The following is a 17,222-nucleotide window of genomic DNA, read 5'->3' on the forward strand; positions in this document are numbered from 1 at the left end:
AGAGAAGCTCTGGCGTCTGATCGAGTAGGTTTGTTGGGTGCCTCAAGCTACTTCTCCTACTTTATGTCATTCTTCCCGTCATTGAAGGCCAATGCTGATATATACCAGACCTACTACATTAGGTATACATACATACTTCCTTGGTCGGATCAATACTTTCCACACGAAGTCGAGACTTCGGTGTAAACAAACCATCGAAAATCAATAACAACAACAACAACAATAATAATAATAATAGCCCGTCCGCGGGTTTTCCCCCGGATGCAAACCATCCCACCCTCAGTCGCTGTCGTCGTCCGCCTCCCCCCTCCCCCCCCCCCGATGCTCCTATCCAAGTCCAAGTCCGAAATGCCGAGTCGATTACAGAGGATGCGGTCTCACCGTGCATCCCGAAGCGGAAGTGGCAGTGGCAGCCCAAGCCCAAGTCCCAGTCCCAGTCCCAGTCCCAGTCCCAGTCCCAGTCCCAGTCCCAGTCCCAGTCCCAGTCCCAGTCCCAGTCCCAGTCCCAGTCCCAGACGAGAATCCGTCGATGCCGGGGCCTATAACGAAAACGGTAAGCGGCTCCCTTCGATTGATTTGCTTTCCGTGTGTAATCTTCAAGAATAATTGCGACCCCATCCGCCCGTGAGATTATATCATCTGTCCTACCCAACCCAATTAAACAGGACCCTGGATTGCCAGGTTCGCTGCAAGCCGTCACGCCAAGCAAGTTGCTTGACACGACACGACACCGACAACTCAACGGCCGCGGCCACAAGGGCAAATAGCGATCAATGCAATAGTACTTTCATTGTTATTTTTGTTTTGTTCTAGGCATGCTGTACTATATGCTTCCTTTGTCTTGATTCTTGATCGCATCCTCACACACACACACACACACACTCTCTCTCTCTCTCTCTCTCTCTCTCTCTCCCTCTCTTTCTCTCTCCATCCTCTCCACTTCTACTAGCTCCCTTTCTCTCTTTCTTTCTTTCTCTCTCTCTTTCCGTACGCTCGCTGGCTCGCTGGCTGCTTGCTTCAAGCTTTGCTTGCCTGACTCTGCCATTTGTTTTTCTTCTTGTTGTTCCTTCTTCAGCGGCGCATGTGCATGACACAAATACAAACACCACACCCACACGCCAGCTTGAGTTGAGGGAGGCATGAGTAGTGAGTGACCTGGCCTGCAGGAACACTTCTCCCCGGCAAGTCGCCGATCGATGCGCTATCTCCCACTACCACCAGATCCGCTATCGCCATGATGGCCGAGGCGAGATACAATCCTTACGCCAACTCCCCCAAGTCTACCAATGGTACCATTCCCTCCACAATCCGCACTGTACCAAGCTTCGACGCCCCTTCAGACTCCTCTTCCGGCTCGCCGTCCGCCAGGAATAGCAGGTTCTCTAGTTCCGTCAACAGCAACACCAGCGCTGCCTCCCACACCTCCCAATCCCAGAATGGCCCAACAGTACGCTTAAGATCCCCTTCTCCAGGTCCAACCACAGATCCCCAGGCAGTCAAGACGCCTATATATTCGAGCAACGCCACCGTTCGCACCGGCCAGACTGGCCTGGCACCCCCACCGCAAATAATACCCGCCCCGTCTCCGGAAGGGAGCCAGATGGACGAACAGGCCATCCGCGAGGGGTCACCACAATGGGACTCGGCCGTGGGCAAGGCCGCCCTGGGAAAGACGGGCCGCGTCATCAACAAGCTGGTCTCCGACAATGAAGCTCTCCGGCGCGAGCTCAAGGTGGAAAGGATGAAGGCCGAGGAGGCCAAGCAGACGGCCAAGCTTATGGAAGACAAGATAGAACGCACCGTCTCCGAGTACGAATCACGCTTATTGGAGGCGAACGTCACCAAGACACTACTCAGCCGCAAGGAGCGCCAGGTCGAGTCTCTGCAAGCCGCCGTGGAGCAAGAGAAGCAGCGCGCCCTCGACGCACTAAACCGCGAACGAGTGTGGAAGGAGGAGCTGGAACGAGGTCGCCGCGACGCCAACGTACAAGTCGATGAAGCCAAGGCCCACGCCACCCTGATGGAAGGTCGGTACAATGCCATAGCCTCACACTGGAAAGACCAGGGCGACGAGGTGAAACGAACGGCCATCAGCCTACACGAGGAGATCGCGGCACTCGTTTTGGAACGGCGCAACGACGACGACAAAATCAACACGCTACGTGATCTTTGCGATCAGCAAGACGGGAACATCCGGGATCTAAGGGAGCAAAAGGACAGTATCGACACCCAGTTTGAGGACTATAAGAGGGAGCAAGAGAACCTGCTAGGAAATATCAAACGAGCTGCCCGGGAGCGGGAGGAGGAGCAGAGACAAACCATCGAAGAGACAAAACGAGTACTCGGGGAATTGCGGTGGGCCTTGAACGTCAAAAAAGAACGTTGCCGGAGCCCAATGATCGCAGGAGAGCACAAAGGGTGTTTACGTTACAAACACTCGAGTTCTGGCCTCTGGAAACTAGGCCGGCGTTTGAGAATACTTCACTGCAATAACCCCGAACTAGCCGCCCTGCAGACCCCTGTGAATCTCTTTGGCCCCCCATGGCTGAGTCTTTGCGCACTTCTGCGCATCGTTTTCAAGGAAACAGGGGAGCGAGGGATACTAGGACCTCGAGCGCGCTGGATAGTTCTGGGTCTCTAGCATCTTTGGGCCACGCCTCTCCCCACCAGGTTGGCCAAGACGTATGCTCAGACAGCAGGGAGGCATAGGAGCCAGGGAGACCGGTCCAGCGTAGCTCCCCGGGCTTGGCCAACAGCTGGCATACACCATAAGCCCCGAGTCTTAAAGATATACCCCTCTCTACATACCGACATGCGCGGCCGCTCACGTTTGGCACTGCCCAGTGCATCTCGGCCTCTCTTTCTCTTTCTCTTTCTCTCTGGGGAACGTTAACGCGGATCAGGAGGGCATGACAGGTAGCAAATACTGCCAGGCACATGTTAGGGGCACAGAAAGTCGCCCAGCTTTTCATGCCATCCACGGACGAACGAGAGACGTATAGCAGAGACCACCCTGACAGTGCGTTTAGCATTTGGGGCATTTAATAACTAGTCATCGAAACCGATGTGGAAATGGAGAGCTAGGCTTTGCTCTACCACAGAAAGCAGTATTGACCTTCTTGAGCCAGATAAAACCGCCGTTACCCAAGCGGTGACGGTCTGACTAGGGGACCTCACATGAAGCCACCAGATGGATTATCATACGAGGTATCACCAGCAACAATAAATAAATCTTCTATGTTAACCATAGGCCTAGCTGTTATTTCGTACTTGGCATGCTAGGTATCCTAATGTATCAAGACGACCCACCGACAGTGCAGCAACAAGACAAAGTGAAGAAGACCGCCGGCCAACTGAGGACATATGGTCTATTCCAGTAACATACCCAAAACCACATTATGTCGGGCAAGGCCGAGGGTAGCAAGTAAACCAACAAGGAGCCCGCACGCACTGGGCATTCCCAACCCGCACAACCCCAAAGAACTGCATATGTGCTTCGTGAATGAACCCCATGTTAACCTAGTAATATGACCTGACAATGCATCCAAATCCACGGCCAGGCCTTCGAGAGCAGATACAGGCTGGCATGGAAGGCAGGAACCCATATGGTCGTGCTAGAACTCGATGCTGGAACTCGATGCTGGAACTCGGAAACAATGACGATAAGCGTAGCCAACAATCCAAGAAAGAAAATATTCGAACGCCCGCAGCGATAACACCCTATCCTGAACTCCTTACCCCCCGCTCAAAGATATCGGTCAGTCGATCCCGTAGGCTGCAGCAAGCAGTATGGGGCCATGATACCGCCTTCTCCCTTATTCGATCCTTGGGGGTGTATTACTTGGAGTCAGCCGCCTTCGTTCCCCCTCTTTCCGTAGGCTCTCGATGATCTTGAGCATCTCTTTGCGGGCGCCGATACTGTCAATGGCTTTACCCGCCATGCTCATCGAGATTTTCTCGCCCGCGTTCACGGCAAGCAGACGCTTAACCAGCAAATGACGCATGATGATGCAGACGAAAACGCCGCAATCGCTGCCGTTCTCTTGTTGGGGACATTCGGACAGGTAATGGAAGCGCAGCGGCTTGCCAAGCACACTCGCCAACCGCTTGCATGCGACCCAGGCTTCCTCGTTGTTGGCGCCCTCAAGAGAATCGTAATGGAATGCGACGCCGTCAATGATGCTCACGAGCAAGAGCGACCAATGACTTCCTCCTCGGCCATGCTAACATTCCTATTATCATTAATTGGCAGGAATATGTGGGTGATTCCTCGAAAGTCGGGGAGTGCCGAGCGGACACCGTCGGTATCCCCATTCTTCATCAAGAGGAAGGTCATGGATGGTCGCAGGAGGACGATATGCGCCTGTGGATACTTGGACAGGATTTCCTGTTCGAGGAACTCTTCCCAGAAGGCGATGTTCTAGTGAAGATGACAACAGTAAGCCACCAAGGCCGCGATTCGCGAATCTTGCTCAAACTCACATTATCTGTCAACCAGTCCCCCTTGAGACACTTGATGTCTTCGTACGTTACTTTTCCCCATGTCAGTGTGGGCTTTGGAGGAATCGCAGAAGGGCTTTCAATCGCGTACAGAGGACATCATGGTCTGTCGCAAGCGTAGAGTCAGCATATTTTTCTTTTCTTCTCCTGCCAACAAGCGTGGGCGTAGGGGAGGGCCACAGGCTGCAGCAACTCACATGAAAGGTAAGGTTGTGTTGGCGAAGGCGAGGGGGAAAGCTACGGAGGCATCAGTTAACCACAAGACGGCAACCACACAGGGTGCTGCTTGCTCACGCTGTCGCCTAACCGCCTAGCGATCCTGTCTCGGATAGGCATCTTAAGATACGAGGATGCCGTCTAGGTAGAAAAAGCTGTTGGGTGATGCGATGCGAAAGTATGCGTAGGCAAAGCGACGGGAGCGTGGGCGAAGCGGTCGAGTCGAATGACAAGCGAGGTGGTGTATGCGCGCAGGGGATTGGGACAGTGTCTCGAGGAAAAGAACGGAGGCCGGGCGGCGGAGGTTACTGCGACCTAGTGCAACTCTATGGAAGCCTTCGGATGGGCAAGCTACAGACGGAGGGATGCAAGTTGGGAAGGCTTGGGCAAGTGGCGGGCGCGCCTGTCGATTGTCGGAAAGGCGCCAGCAACGAGGTTCGAGGTTTCTCGCTTGGCCTGCGAATGGACACCGGTGATGACAGTCAGTCGGTACCCTTGGCTTTACCCTTTGTTTTTCTAGAGCCGAGGGAGGTGACAACCTACGTAATGGGGGAATATGGAGATGGCACAGGACGGCTTCTGATTTGCTGGGACAAGGAGGTACAGGACTATGTACTTCAAATTTGGAGCCGGGCGGGATGACGCCGCCGTTGCTGTGCCGCCTGTAGGGTGCAGGTCTAGAACCTCGAGAATAGATGGTGGGCGAGATAGCCCCGGGTCCTACTGCACAGAAAGCAAGGAAGGATAGGGAAGGAGGGAGGGAGAGAGAGAGAGAGGCTCTAAACAGAGATTCCAGATTCCCATCCAGTCCGGGAAAGAGAAGAGAAGACTGACTGACTGACTGACTGGCTGGCTGCAAGGAGGGAGGGGCAAAGCGGATCGTGCAAAACAAAAAATGGGGGTTGGATGCGAAAGAAAGTTAAAGTAAAAATTGCGGGGGGGGGAGGAGGGGGGGGAACCAACATGGGCATGAGCATGAGCATGAGCATGGGCAGTGATTGCCGCCCACCTACTAATACTTCTCTTTCCACAGTCTGGTTCGGAAATTCCATGCGACTTTGTAAACCATGATTGTTGCCTATGTTCACCTCTTTCTCATTGATGACGGCCCACTCTAACTATGTAGATTATACAAAGCGGGGCCGCCATGCTCGAGTGTATGCGGCGGGATGACGCAAATGCGAAAATGCGAAAATGCGAAAATGAGGCTGAGCAGTACAGCTGCTGCACTGCAGGATGGCCTCCAACCTCCCTCTCCTTCCCTTCTCTTGCTCCTTTGCATAGGATCACAACAGCAGGTCACCTTTTCTGGTGAAGCACAGTCTCTACCACACCACCTTGGTATATAAACAAGACCGTAGCTACGCATGACCACTACAGTCTATGTGATGATTACCCATGGCAGATTGGCCTGGTGAGTCCGGGGAAAGGTAGCATCGTTGCGACAGAGACTTGTGTCCATGCGGCTTGGCTCTTGGTATATGTTGTCTCCTGGTCGCGAGCTTCTCTCACTTCTTGCCCGCCTCTTGCTCTAGGAAAGCGGGATTTTGCTCCATGGTGGATGATATGAACCCACGCAGAGCAGCCCACCGGTTTGGCATGTTGCCGCTGCCTGTCGTCGTCTGGCTTTGCGTCGAAGTAGCAGCATCTTGACCGGCAGCCTGCTCCATGGCCATGGTGTCTTGGCCGCTGGCACGCATGGTATTCAATTGCGCCATGTTGCCCTGGAACCGCTCGAGCTCGCTCTTGACCAGCTTCTCCTTGCGCTTCAGGGCGCCCTTGCGGCTGCGCAGGCTTTTCAGCCGTACCTTGCCTTCTTTGAGCTGCTTCAGGCCCTCTTCCGTTGGGCCATCCTCGAGCAGATCTGGCAGGGCCTTTTTCAGCGAGTCCAGGTCCGTGACCAGCTTCTTGCCCGGGCGGCGGCGCTTCAGGGGTTTCTTGTTGGCTTTCTGGATGCGCGAGACAAAGGATGAGTGTTTGACCAGGCGTTTGTCCTTCTTGGAGCTGATGAACTCGTCCGAAACGGGGGCCGAATCGGGGCGCGGAGCTTTACGAGGTGCATAGGGCTCGGGGCCATTGGCCTTGGCCGCCAACTTGGCGCGCAAGGAGCGCCTCTTTGTCGGCGCTGTCGGTGCCTGTAGATGGATCGTGAGCCGGGGCACTATATATACAGAGCTGACCGTGGGAAGTGAAGCCCTTACCATTGTGGTGCATCAAACAAAAAGTGCCGAGTCACACGAAGGAACGGAGAAGATCAAGCTTGACCACTTTCGAGGCATCGAGGGCAGTAGGTACCTAGTGAAGTGAAGTAATTGGCAGTATGGAAGTGAAAGTGTGATAACGATAAGAATGGCCCCCACCCTAAAGTTTTTGGTGGGGTATACCCATTGTGAGAGGTACCGATAGACTGCCAAGTAAGTACCTTAGGTAGAGGGTGCATTTCAAGTGTACTGTAAGTATACTAAGGTTGCATACTTACTATACTGCCGGCACCTGAATATCAATGCGACCGACTAGGAGGGATGCTCATTTCATTTCAGTCAGGTCATGTCAGCAGCTGAGGATTGCAATCTTTATTGATTACATACATGTAACTCTTTTGTAAAGGATCTCATTATCGCAAGAGGCAACCAAGCAAGCTCACACATCGCACGGTCTTCACTTCCCCCCTCCCCCTCCCCCTCATCTCACCCATCCTCCATCTTTCACCCCTCCGTTGGGTGGTGTTGGAAATGGAACCTGCTTCCAGCAAAGCTGAACAGCTCCGACTGCAGATCGCCAATGCTGAGGCCGAGCTGAGAGGGCTCCGGTCGCAGCTGAGCCAAGTCGAGACAAGACAAGAACAACACCCCCCTCCCGACCAGTCCTCGCACAGTGGCGTGCCACCCGAGATCAAGTCTCCATGGAAATGGCCTCTGCAGCAGCAAGAATGTGAGCGCTATGCCCGCCAACTCATCCTTCCTAGTGTCGGCCTTGCAGGACAAATGCGTCTGAAGTCAGCTGCCGTCCTCGTTGTCGGTGCCGGCGGGCTAGGATGTCCTGCTGCCGCATACCTGGCAGGCGCAGGCGTGGGGATTCTCGGCCTGGTCGACGGCGACATAGTTGAGGTCTCCAATCTGCATCGTCAGATAGCTCACAGCCACACCAAGGTCGGCATGAACAAGGTCGATAGCTTGGCCCAGTACTGTACGGACCTCAACCCCCACATAAATTGTGTCCGGTATGCCACCCATCTCACGCCCGAGAATGCCGCGAGTATCGTTTCCAAGTATGACGTCATCCTTGACTGTACCGATCACCCGACTTCTCGCTATCTGATCTCAGACGCCTGCGTCCTGTCGCAAAAGCCGCTGGTGTCGGCCTCTGCGCTCCGAACAGATGGCCAGCTCATCGTCTTGAACTGCCCGCCCGCACCACAGGGAAGCAAGGACGGCGGCCCCTGTTACCGTTGTGTCTTCCCAAACCACCGCCCCCCGGACGGTGTCCTTAGCTGTGGCGAGGGTGGTATTCTGGGACCCGTGGTTGGCGTCATGGGCGTGTTGCAGGCGCTGGAAGCCATCAAGCTCGTTGTGACCGGCCCAGCTCCCTCGCCCGAGGTACCTGCACCAAGCCTGATGCTCTTCTCTGCTACCGGTACACCGACCTTCCGATCGATGCGCATGCGTGGCCGCCGACCAGATTGCTTCGCCTGTGGCACGTCGTCCAGCTTGACCCTTGACGCCCTCCAGTCCGGCATGGTCGACTATATGCTTTTCTGTGGGGTTCGCAGCCCCGTCCGAATTCTGGGCCCGGATGAGCGAATCACTGCCGCAGCCTACAGCAGCATGATAGCTGAGAATCCCGGGTTCGCACATGTACTACTGGACGTGCGAGACCGGGAGCACTACGCGATAGGCAGCATCCCGGGCGCCGTGAATGTGCCGTTTGCCATGTTCCAGAGAACGGAGATGGCTGGACAGGGTGGGACTCGGCCAGACTGGCTACCTGACTCATTACCACCGGACGCCCCTATTTATGTGGTATGCCGCGTCGGCAACGACTCGCAACTAGCGGCTCGCAAACTAAAGGAGATGCGAATGGGCTCAGAACATCGATTCATCGGCGACATACAAGGAGGTATGGAAGCATGGAAACAGGAAGTAGACAAGACAATACCGTTCATCTAGCTAGGATACACGAGGCAGGTTCAAAAAGGAGACGACGGGTTTTTTTCTTCTTCTTCTTATTTTGACTGAGTACATAGCAAGCCTCGCTGGTAATAGTACACTGGAGTGGAAGGCCCTTGGGCAACTGCAAGGAGAATCGTGGCTGAAAGCTAAACGAGATACTCCTTTCCTGACCTCGTTGTTATTTGCATGGTAAGATGACGGTTTAGACGAAGCTGGTACGCTTCTTGTTGAAGGCTCTCTGATCCTTCATCCACTGCCGATAGCCCGCAACGCTGGAGATCTTCTCTCCATAATAATCAGGAACTACAGGCAGAGAGGATGGTCAGTAAGTAACAAGAATAGGCCGGTCAGAGAGAAAGGGGTGCGAGCGACTCACCGGGGTTTCCAACGGAGCTGACGCTGGGGTCGACACGGTTCTTCTTGATTCTGGCGAAGAACTCGGCTTCCTTCATGGCCATGGGCTGCTTGACGCCGCGCTTCAGGGTATAGAAAATGGCAGAACCAAGACTGGGACCAGCCAGCCATCCGAGGGCGGCGGAGCCCATGGTCATCAGGCCTAGAGTGATGAAAGGGTCGAGGGGGATGCTGCCCATCCAGTCCATGTCCAGGTTGACCAGCACCATGCTGGCCATGCTTCCGCCGACCAGCATGGTCACCAAGCTGCATGCCAGCTGGTACCTTCTTCGGGTCTTGCGCAGCTTGAAAAAGGTGTCCCAGTTGAGGTCGCGTGCAGAACAGGCAGGGCCAGTCGGACCTGACGTCGTGGTGGTGGTGGTGGTGGTGGAAGAGGAGGAGGCGGGGCGGCGGGCGACGAATTGGCATTGTAGGCTTGGGGGTTTACATGTGCCGGGGCGCATCTGTCGGGTCAATACGGAGGTGGTGAAGTGGCGGGGCGCGAAGCAAGAAGGCGTGGTCAATGGTGCAGCTTTGGTGACGCCAGAGGCCGAGGGCAGCTGGAGACTCCGCCGACCCAATGTGCCGAGGCGCATGATGTGCGCGTTGGTGGCCAGCATGCTGTGCGACTTTATCCCAAGTCTGAGGCAATCCTGGTCTGGGGAACCCAGCAGAACAACGATTTGGTGCGATGGAGTATGTAAGGCGGGAGAGGCTGTTGTCCCTGCAAGGATCGTGAAGTCGAAGGCGGGCTGTCGTCGGATGGTGATGTGAATGCGAAGGTGAAAAGTCAAAGCTCCAGGCCATTTCTGGAGAGCTCCAGTAGGTATGTAGTAACCTAGTAGGTAGGTACATACATACCTTGAGCCAAGCCACACACACACACAGTGGATGCAGGTGCTGCTGGTGGCCGGGGTGGAGGGGCACATTTGGCGCAGGTGGGCCCTGTGGAAGGTACTTGCTTCCCCATAACTGTAGCGCAGACAAGGGTCGGACAGGTACCTACTACTACAAGAGATGGTGCCCGCCCATTAAGCTGGACGCGCCAAATGTCAGCAGCCAGGTACCACCCCGGTAGTTGTAAGCACATTGATACACGCCCGCACACGCGACAACGCGAAAAGCATCACTCACTTGCCCAACCCAGCCCAGCCCAACCCAGCACAGCACCCCTATCGCCGTATTGTGCGATTGGCTGGCCCGGCATATACCTCTCAGCAAAGCATGACACCCCGTGCAACTCGGCTGCTTCTGGGCAATGGCAAACTCACGTCACAATGGCCCGACTTCGCGACCGCAGCCTAGTTTGAACAAATTCGAATTCGAAATCCCCATAACCACCAAACCTCGAACCTACCGCCGCGGTGATGGCCCGCCCATGGCCCCCTTGTCACTCGCCCTCGAGAACGAGTCTACCGCCTTCATTGTCGATAAGTTTGTGCGCTTCCTCCAGCACCGCCCGCACAAACAACAGATGCATTACCTGGTCCGCTGGAAAGATCTGCCCGCCGCCGCTCTGGCCGTCCCTGCAACCGAAATACTCGACTACGTCTCTCCCCGCGTACTGGAGGACTACGAGTACCAGCTCTCGCTGGAAGACGATCAGCCCGTGGGACAAGAACTAGAGAAGAGTCGGCTCAAGCATGTGCGAGACAGGCCCCCGAAATCGCAAAAGCCAGCAGAGTCGCAAACGGAGCCAACCGGCCTGGTGAGGAAGCGTGGGCGCCCAAGGCGAGCCCCTTTCCACCCGAGCCGTTCTCTCCCCTCTCATGCTCATGTAGCCGCAGCTGGGAGCCCGCCATCCCCCAGCCATATGCCGGGGCCTTCACTTGCGACAACGCCCAAGAAAGGGACAAAACCGTCATTGTCAACACCCCAAAAAGCGTTTGCTCCTAGTGTCTATGCAGATGATCCTGCCGAAGATTTCGTGTCTGGTGTCGATGAAGAAGAAGCAGACCTCGACGAGGCCCTGACGCAACAACTCAGCCGGAACAACGAGTATGATGCCGGCGCACACGAAACAGGTATACCTTCTAGCGGCTTCACACCAGTGGGGAGGGCGGTCGGGCTATGGGGCCCGCAGAAACATTCGAGAAGTCCTGAACCGGAAGGGACATTGACACCAGCGTCGGGCCCCCCTTCTGAAGGGAGTCCAAAATCTCGCCGGAAGAAAAGGCGCAAGCTATCTAAGCCAGCGCCAACATTTGAGCCGGCATGGGAGGTCAAGAGACTAGAAGGGCACAGGATATCCGAGGTGGACGGCCAGCTCGTGCGGTTCTTCAAGGTGCGTTGGGAAGGCGATTGGCCGCCGAGCGAAAATCCGACATGGGAACCCCAGGAAAACCTACACCCTGGGCTGGTGAAGCAGTATCTCAAGAAGAAAGCAAAAGCGGAGGGGGCAGAAATGGACTTTGTGTCTCCGCTACCCATACCTCCAAGGCCACCTCGAAAGTACTCGAGCGTTGCCGAGGCATTCGAAGGGGAGGTCGAAGAATCGCAACACCAGCTTGCCGCTGATGCTGTAGAAAGTGACCACGACGAACGGTTGTTAGTTGAAGAGGATGACCTTGCCTTCTAGAATACCCTGGCCAAATTTTGGGAAATCACTACTGCTTGCATAGTATAGAGCAAGCACGGCACTGGTGGAAAGGCCCAAGAAAAGTAGTCACTAGATGATTTTCTGCATTCAGGAACTATCGAGTTCATCTATTTTTCATCTATTTTCTCCTGGGATACCAAACGCCCCCATTGCGCCTTTGTTCCTCGCTCCCGTAGGCATCTCTAGCTCGGCTCCAACCCAGGCGATAACGGCGTTCATAATAGTACAATGTGGGACAGCAATGTTGAGTGGGTTAGATCTGTGCCTTGAGATCCTTTCGGGTTCGACCCATCCAATAGCCGATGTTCTCAGACCATTCCTTCGGGTCTTTCAAGAACGAGGTGAACCCTCTCAGCTCCTGATATTCCGCGTCCGTGTAGATCCAGTTTGGATCCGCGGTGATTTCATCGATGGCGTTACGGACAGCTTGTGCGCCCTCAACAACGCTCTCATGACAGCCCTCGTGGTCAGGAGAGGAAGCGGGGGTGTGGTCGGGGGCATGGTCAGCAACAGGCGGCGACGACGGATTCGGGGTGTCATCGTCGGGGGTGTGGTCATCACCAAGCGACGACGGGTTCGAGGTGTCATCGTCGAGATTATGCTCTGCCGCCTGGCCCAGGTCTGGATAGGTACTCTGGATGTCCCAAGAAGGGTTGCCTATGACATCCATAAGACAAATGCCCTCGTCTGTCGTGGTCTGTGGCTCATTCAGAGTCTTGAATGGCTTGTCACAGGGATCGGCAACAAAGCTGATCGTGTTGTGCGATACAGGGAATAGAGCCTCGCTGTTCTTGACAAGCCGATAAACCTTTGTGGCAAAATCCAGGTCTCGAAAGCGCAGCACTACCTTGTTCCCTCCTAAGTCGAGCACCACGTCTTCCAGCATGTCCTGCACACGCGGGAACCAGCGTCGCAACGAATTGATGAGGCTTCCCACCTCCTCCGCGGGGGCTGCCTTAATCTCAAAGCACCTCGTGGACCCTTGCTCCAGCGCATTCATAGATGCAGGCGACATGGGATATGAAGGCGTATCGGCGAGGGCAACTGAGCATGTGCGGTCACACAAGACGATAGCATGCGACTTGGCGTGCTCATTGTAGGCGTGGGCGTGTCTCCAATTGGCAAACTGCACCAGGGCCGTGGCGCTGTCGCTTATGCCGTGGAGCTGGACAATGGTTGCCCGCAGGAGCTTTCCACCACGCACCACCCCCAGCACATCTCGTAACTGTGCTCCGATGCTCAGACCGGACATGATGACGGTGCGGCATTCGTAATCTGTCCGCTCTTGCTCTGGTTGCAGAGGCAAACTCAGATTGGGCACATATCGGATTCCATACCGGAAGATGGAAGGGATGGGTCCATTCTGCCTAGCATAAGTACGCATGGTCTGGTTGCGCATTTGCTCACTGTCGTAAAGCCGATCGAGTAGGTCTTCGTTGGGCACCATGATCTCTGGCTGGGCACGGGGTGCTTCGGTACGGCGAGGAGAGGGGCCATCATCACCATCAGGGGCTATGGATGCCGAGGCGGCAGCGCAACCAGCCGATACGATCAGTGCAGGGTTTTCAATGTTGCTGTGACATTCGGAGCTGTCGCTCGGAGCGGATGGGGACGCCGGGGCGGCTTGCAGCTTCTCAGCGGTTGGCTCAAATTCAAATAGGATGAGGTCACTCCCGGACGATCGCAGGGCACACTCTATGAGTTGGCCTGCAAGCTGGTCTTCGAGACTGCTCAGTTGGCGTTGGGCATCACGAAAGCGCTGGTGTGCAATGAAACTATGGGCATGACCGGCAGGGTATTCTGTGTTGATCTGCACCAGGTCGTGGAGGTTTCGTTCTCGGTGTTGCTTCATTGCATGGAGCTGAGCCGTTGCCATGCCAGCGATGGCGCTGACATACTTCTCCCGAGTCGCGGGCGGCAGAACGTGAGGCTCTGCGCTGATAAGCTGGAACAAGTCTTTCAGGTGCTTGAATCCTTGGTGGTCGCCATGAGAAAAGTGAGTGACGAGGTCATGAGAGCCAGGCTCACTCGGCTGATGGGGGTGGATACCAGCCATGGTGTTCGTGTCGCTGCCAAAAGACGCTGTGTGTCTCTCGTCTTGATGACGCGAGCTGGAACACTTGGAGTTGTGTGAGAAAATTGACGGGAGTTGGTTTTCAGTTTCCAATGAGTTCTTACCTCGTTGCATTCACCGGAGACTGAGTCAGCATGGACAGGCAAGGCTGGGTAGATGAGCAGCTGTCATGTATCTAGCAGAAGAAACGAGGTGCTGGGGAGGGAGGTGCGCGGATAAGTTAGCAATCGAACGATGGTTGACGGGGGTGAATTATGCAGGTTTCAGTTGAGGGAGTGGTGACAAAGTCGACATTCCCCAGGCTAGTCGCTTGCCAAGGGTGTGGAGGGAATTCAAACTGGGCAGGAGACAACTTACCTAGTTGTGGTTGGGACCAGGCTGGCGGGTGAAGAGAAGTTGAGGGAATGCTGCGGAAAGGAAGACGGTGGGCTTCAACAACCGCAGACAGGTCAGCATGAGGTAGCCGGGCCTGTGGAGCTGAATATTGATGAATGGTGCGAGGAGGATGAAGGAAACCCCAGAGGGAGAAAAGGAAAGAGAAGAGAGAGAAAAAATACGATAATACGACGATGCTGTTGGCGATGGTGGTTGCTACGCACTTACCTGTCCAATAGCTCGGAGCAACCCGGTCGAGAATGAGCAAAGTAAGGTGGCTAGCAAATCTCCAACGAGTAAGAAGAACTCGGCCAACTTCTCGTCGAGCGAGTCTGTGGTTGTATGAGAAAAAAAAAAAGTCCCACCTATCGCCAACCCTGCCGTCGACCACATAGCACAACGCAAGTGAGTGAATGTAGCTTATTACTTAGCAGGTCCAGGTACGCGCACACACGCCCAAGAAAGCCCTTTTTGTGCCTGCCAGTTGTTGTTCAACCTAGGTAGGTTTACAATATATATAGAGATATAGATATAGCTACTTAGCCTTGATACTCCGCAGTCACGCTGTGTATACCTTTTGCTATCTCCAGCGGCGTCGCCTCTCAATGCGGATGTTTGAATACGTATAAAAAACCAGCGATGACACAGCTGCTGACTGCCCGCGTTGCCGAGCCATGCTCCCTCCCTCTTTCCCCTATCTACCCAAGCCGCTCGGATGTCAAGGCAAGGAAGGCGTGACTGAGGTCGGTATCGATGCTATATGGACGAGTGAAGCCCTGCATGAGGCGATGCTAACGATTTGCCGATCAGTGGGCTGTCCATGACATGGCCGGGGAATGGTGCGTTCACTTTATCCGGGCACGGAGACTCGTGTCCGGCAAAAGGAGCCATGCATGCGACCCTGATTCGACCCGTTGCAGGGCTCCAAAAAGCTTGTCCGGGCCCAGACTTGGCCACGGCGGCACACGACGACAACGTAGCATGCTGGGCTTCTGGCGTTCTAAGGCTTCTTCGGTAGAAAGGCGATGCTACGCCCTCGTTCCGCCATCCTCTGCCGCCCATCTTCCGTTGGGAAGCCATCACTGGTAGTAATTACTGATGGTTCCATCTCGTGCTGTGGCACATTGGCTTAGGCAAATCTCCAAAGTGCAGGGCTATTTACAAAGGTGAAAAAGTATGCAACATGGCCTACCGTGACGGCAGTAGCAGCAGGATGCCCAAGATATCAGTGCTGGCCTGCCCAGGAGATGGTGTGTGACTTGGATGTCCCAGGAGACATAGAAAGAAAAGATCGACACTGTTGGATGCCCTGGACCATAGCCCGTGCCCATAGGAAGATCCTGCCATGTCACCCTGCCGCCGGCCGCTTGCCATCCTGGCTGCGTATCTCGTCGTCGTCTTGTGCCAACGGGCCAACTATCCTCTGACTTCCGACTCCAACTGCGCCTGCTACCAAACCAACGAGACAGCGACCCAGTTTCTTAGCCACCACAAGTTCTTCGACTTCCGCAGCCTCCCGCAGTACGTCCACGTACCCAAGCCCGTCGACGATCCTGCTTTGAGCGCAGGTGTCAATGTGTCCAGCGACTACTTCTCGTCCTCCAACTGGACGAGCTGGTGGGACATTCAGACGTGGAACAACAGCGACACCCTGCCGCAAGGCAACCAGACCAACACGACCATCTCCGACGCCACCGTTCTCATGGTGAACTCGCCCGGCAACATCTACCTTGAGAGGAACACCGACGCCCGCCCCTCCTCCCAGACCTACCTGACCATGCGAACCGTCCGCCACAAGAACTTCCAGTCCGCCGCCGAGTTTGAGTCGGTGGTGCTGGACTTCCGCTATCTCAGCGTCCGCATGAAAGCAAGAACCAAGGGCTCCCCGGGCGCCATCACCGCCATGTTCACCTACCCCCCCCCGCCCAGGACATGTCCAAGGTCCAGGAAGCCGATCTCGAGGTCCGAACCACCGATCCCCAGTACTCGATCCAGTACACCAACCAGCCTTCATGGAACGACGACGGGGATGTGCCCGGAGCGACGCAGAACATATCCGACCCGCGTCATGTCGACTGGGGGAGCTGGCAGGTTCACCGAATGGACTGGACCCCCAAAGCGAGCAACTGGTTCGTCAACGGTAAACTAGTACGAAGCCCCCTCCCCTTACGCGAACAAGGCTTATATCCTCCCTCCTTTCCCGTAGTTGTCGACTATATCCTTCCAAGTGCCCCGAGACGGCAGCCAGGTCATATTCAACTCGTGGAGTAATGGCGGCAGCTGGAGCGGCAATAGTGAGTATTCCCGCCCCGTGCCGCCCAGCCAGATGGATTTCACATCGTCATGCGCCTGTTGACCACGTGTATACTCTAGTGAGCCTCTTCACCGAGGCGTATCTACAGGTCCAGTGGATAGAGATTGTATACAACAATACTATCCAGCTTCCACCAGGCCAACCGTATCCTGGTTGGCCGTTTCCGGGCCAGCCATCCACCTCGTGCAAGAGTGTCTGTAGTATAGATCATACCTCTGTCGTGGGAACACCTGTTTTGATCACAAACCCGGGAATTCCAGGAAATCCCGGCAATCCAGGAAACCCTGGAGGTGGGAATGGATGTAAGAGAACCTTGCTTACCTTTAGATCCTGTCCGAGTCTACCATGATGACGCAAGTACGTGCTAATCTGGGATCCAGGTACGTCTGCCAAGTACGGGCAATGTGCCGGAAAGACTTGGAAAGGATGTACCAATTGTGCAGCCGGGACAACTTGTCGTTTCCAGAACGACTATTATTCGCAATGTCTCTGACAGTATCTATCACCAGTTCGCTAGACCACGAGAAGAGATATTACTACAAGAGCGCCGAGTTGAGGTATACGGCCCCGCTTGGATTCTAA

At 55.1% G+C, this 17,222-nt stretch overlaps 8 protein-coding genes across 8 annotated transcripts; 4 read left to right on the top strand and 4 right to left on the bottom strand.

Annotated features, from left to right (window-relative positions):
• Positions 1-1,237: 1,237 nt before the first annotated feature.
• On the top strand, positions 1,238-2,641 carry PG994_011325 (uncharacterized protein; the record flags this gene model as incomplete). Its single annotated transcript, XM_066862734.1, has 2 exons — positions 1,238-1,447; positions 1,493-2,641. The coding sequence occupies 2 exons, from the start codon at positions 1,238-1,240 to the stop codon at positions 2,639-2,641; spliced, it is 1,359 nt and encodes a 452-aa protein (XP_066711844.1).
• A 1,542-nt stretch (positions 2,642-4,183) lies between these two features.
• Positions 4,184-4,836, bottom strand: PG994_011326 (uncharacterized protein; the record flags this gene model as incomplete). The annotated part of the gene is made up of 5 exons (XM_066862735.1): positions 4,184-4,420; positions 4,483-4,532; positions 4,592-4,606; positions 4,698-4,737; positions 4,795-4,836. The coding sequence occupies 5 exons, from the start codon at positions 4,834-4,836 to the stop codon at positions 4,184-4,186; spliced, it is 384 nt and encodes a 127-aa protein (XP_066711845.1).
• A 1,388-nt stretch (positions 4,837-6,224) lies between these two features.
• Positions 6,225-6,920, bottom strand: PG994_011327 (uncharacterized protein; the record flags this gene model as incomplete). The annotated part of the gene is made up of 1 exon (XM_066862736.1): positions 6,225-6,920. The coding sequence occupies one exon, from the start codon at positions 6,918-6,920 to the stop codon at positions 6,225-6,227; it is 696 nt and encodes a 231-aa protein (XP_066711846.1).
• Positions 6,921-7,448: 528 nt separating this feature from the next.
• Positions 7,449-8,882, top strand: PG994_011328 (adenylyltransferase and sulfurtransferase UBA4; the record flags this gene model as incomplete). Its single annotated transcript, XM_066862737.1, has 1 exon — positions 7,449-8,882. One exon carries the CDS (start codon positions 7,449-7,451, stop codon positions 8,880-8,882), a length of 1,434 nt encoding a protein of 477 aa, XP_066711847.1.
• Positions 8,883-9,087: 205 nt separating this feature from the next.
• On the bottom strand, positions 9,088-9,898 carry PG994_011329 (Presequence translocated-associated motor subunit pam17; the record flags this gene model as incomplete). The annotated part of the gene is made up of 2 exons (XM_066862738.1): positions 9,088-9,188; positions 9,262-9,898. 2 exons carry the CDS (start codon positions 9,896-9,898, stop codon positions 9,088-9,090), a joined length of 738 nt encoding a protein of 245 aa, XP_066711848.1.
• Positions 9,899-10,536: 638 nt separating this feature from the next.
• Positions 10,537-11,856, top strand: PG994_011330 (uncharacterized protein; the record flags this gene model as incomplete). The annotated part of the gene is made up of 1 exon (XM_066862739.1): positions 10,537-11,856. The coding sequence occupies one exon, from the start codon at positions 10,537-10,539 to the stop codon at positions 11,854-11,856; it is 1,320 nt and encodes a 439-aa protein (XP_066711849.1).
• Positions 11,857-12,130: 274 nt separating this feature from the next.
• Positions 12,131-13,933, bottom strand: PG994_011331 (uncharacterized protein; the record flags this gene model as incomplete). The annotated part of the gene is made up of 1 exon (XM_066862740.1): positions 12,131-13,933. One exon carries the CDS (start codon positions 13,931-13,933, stop codon positions 12,131-12,133), a length of 1,803 nt encoding a protein of 600 aa, XP_066711850.1.
• A 1,738-nt stretch (positions 13,934-15,671) lies between these two features.
• Positions 15,672-17,133, top strand: PG994_011332 (glycoside hydrolase family 16 protein; the record flags this gene model as incomplete). The annotated part of the gene is given in 6 exon segments (XM_066862741.1): positions 15,672-16,181; positions 16,199-16,474; positions 16,533-16,620; positions 16,700-16,942; positions 16,968-16,997; positions 17,021-17,133. 6 exon segments carry the CDS (start codon positions 15,672-15,674, stop codon positions 17,131-17,133), a joined length of 1,260 nt encoding a protein of 419 aa, XP_066711851.1.
• Positions 17,134-17,222: the final 89 nt, after the last annotated feature.

Source organism: Apiospora phragmitis (genome assembly GCF_038363925.1).
Source record: "Apiospora phragmitis strain CBS 135458 chromosome Unknown utg000010l:1.0-9815664.0:1.0-9183399.0, whole genome shotgun sequence".
NCBI classification, from domain to species: Eukaryota; Fungi; Ascomycota; class Sordariomycetes; order Amphisphaeriales; family Apiosporaceae; genus Apiospora; species Apiospora phragmitis.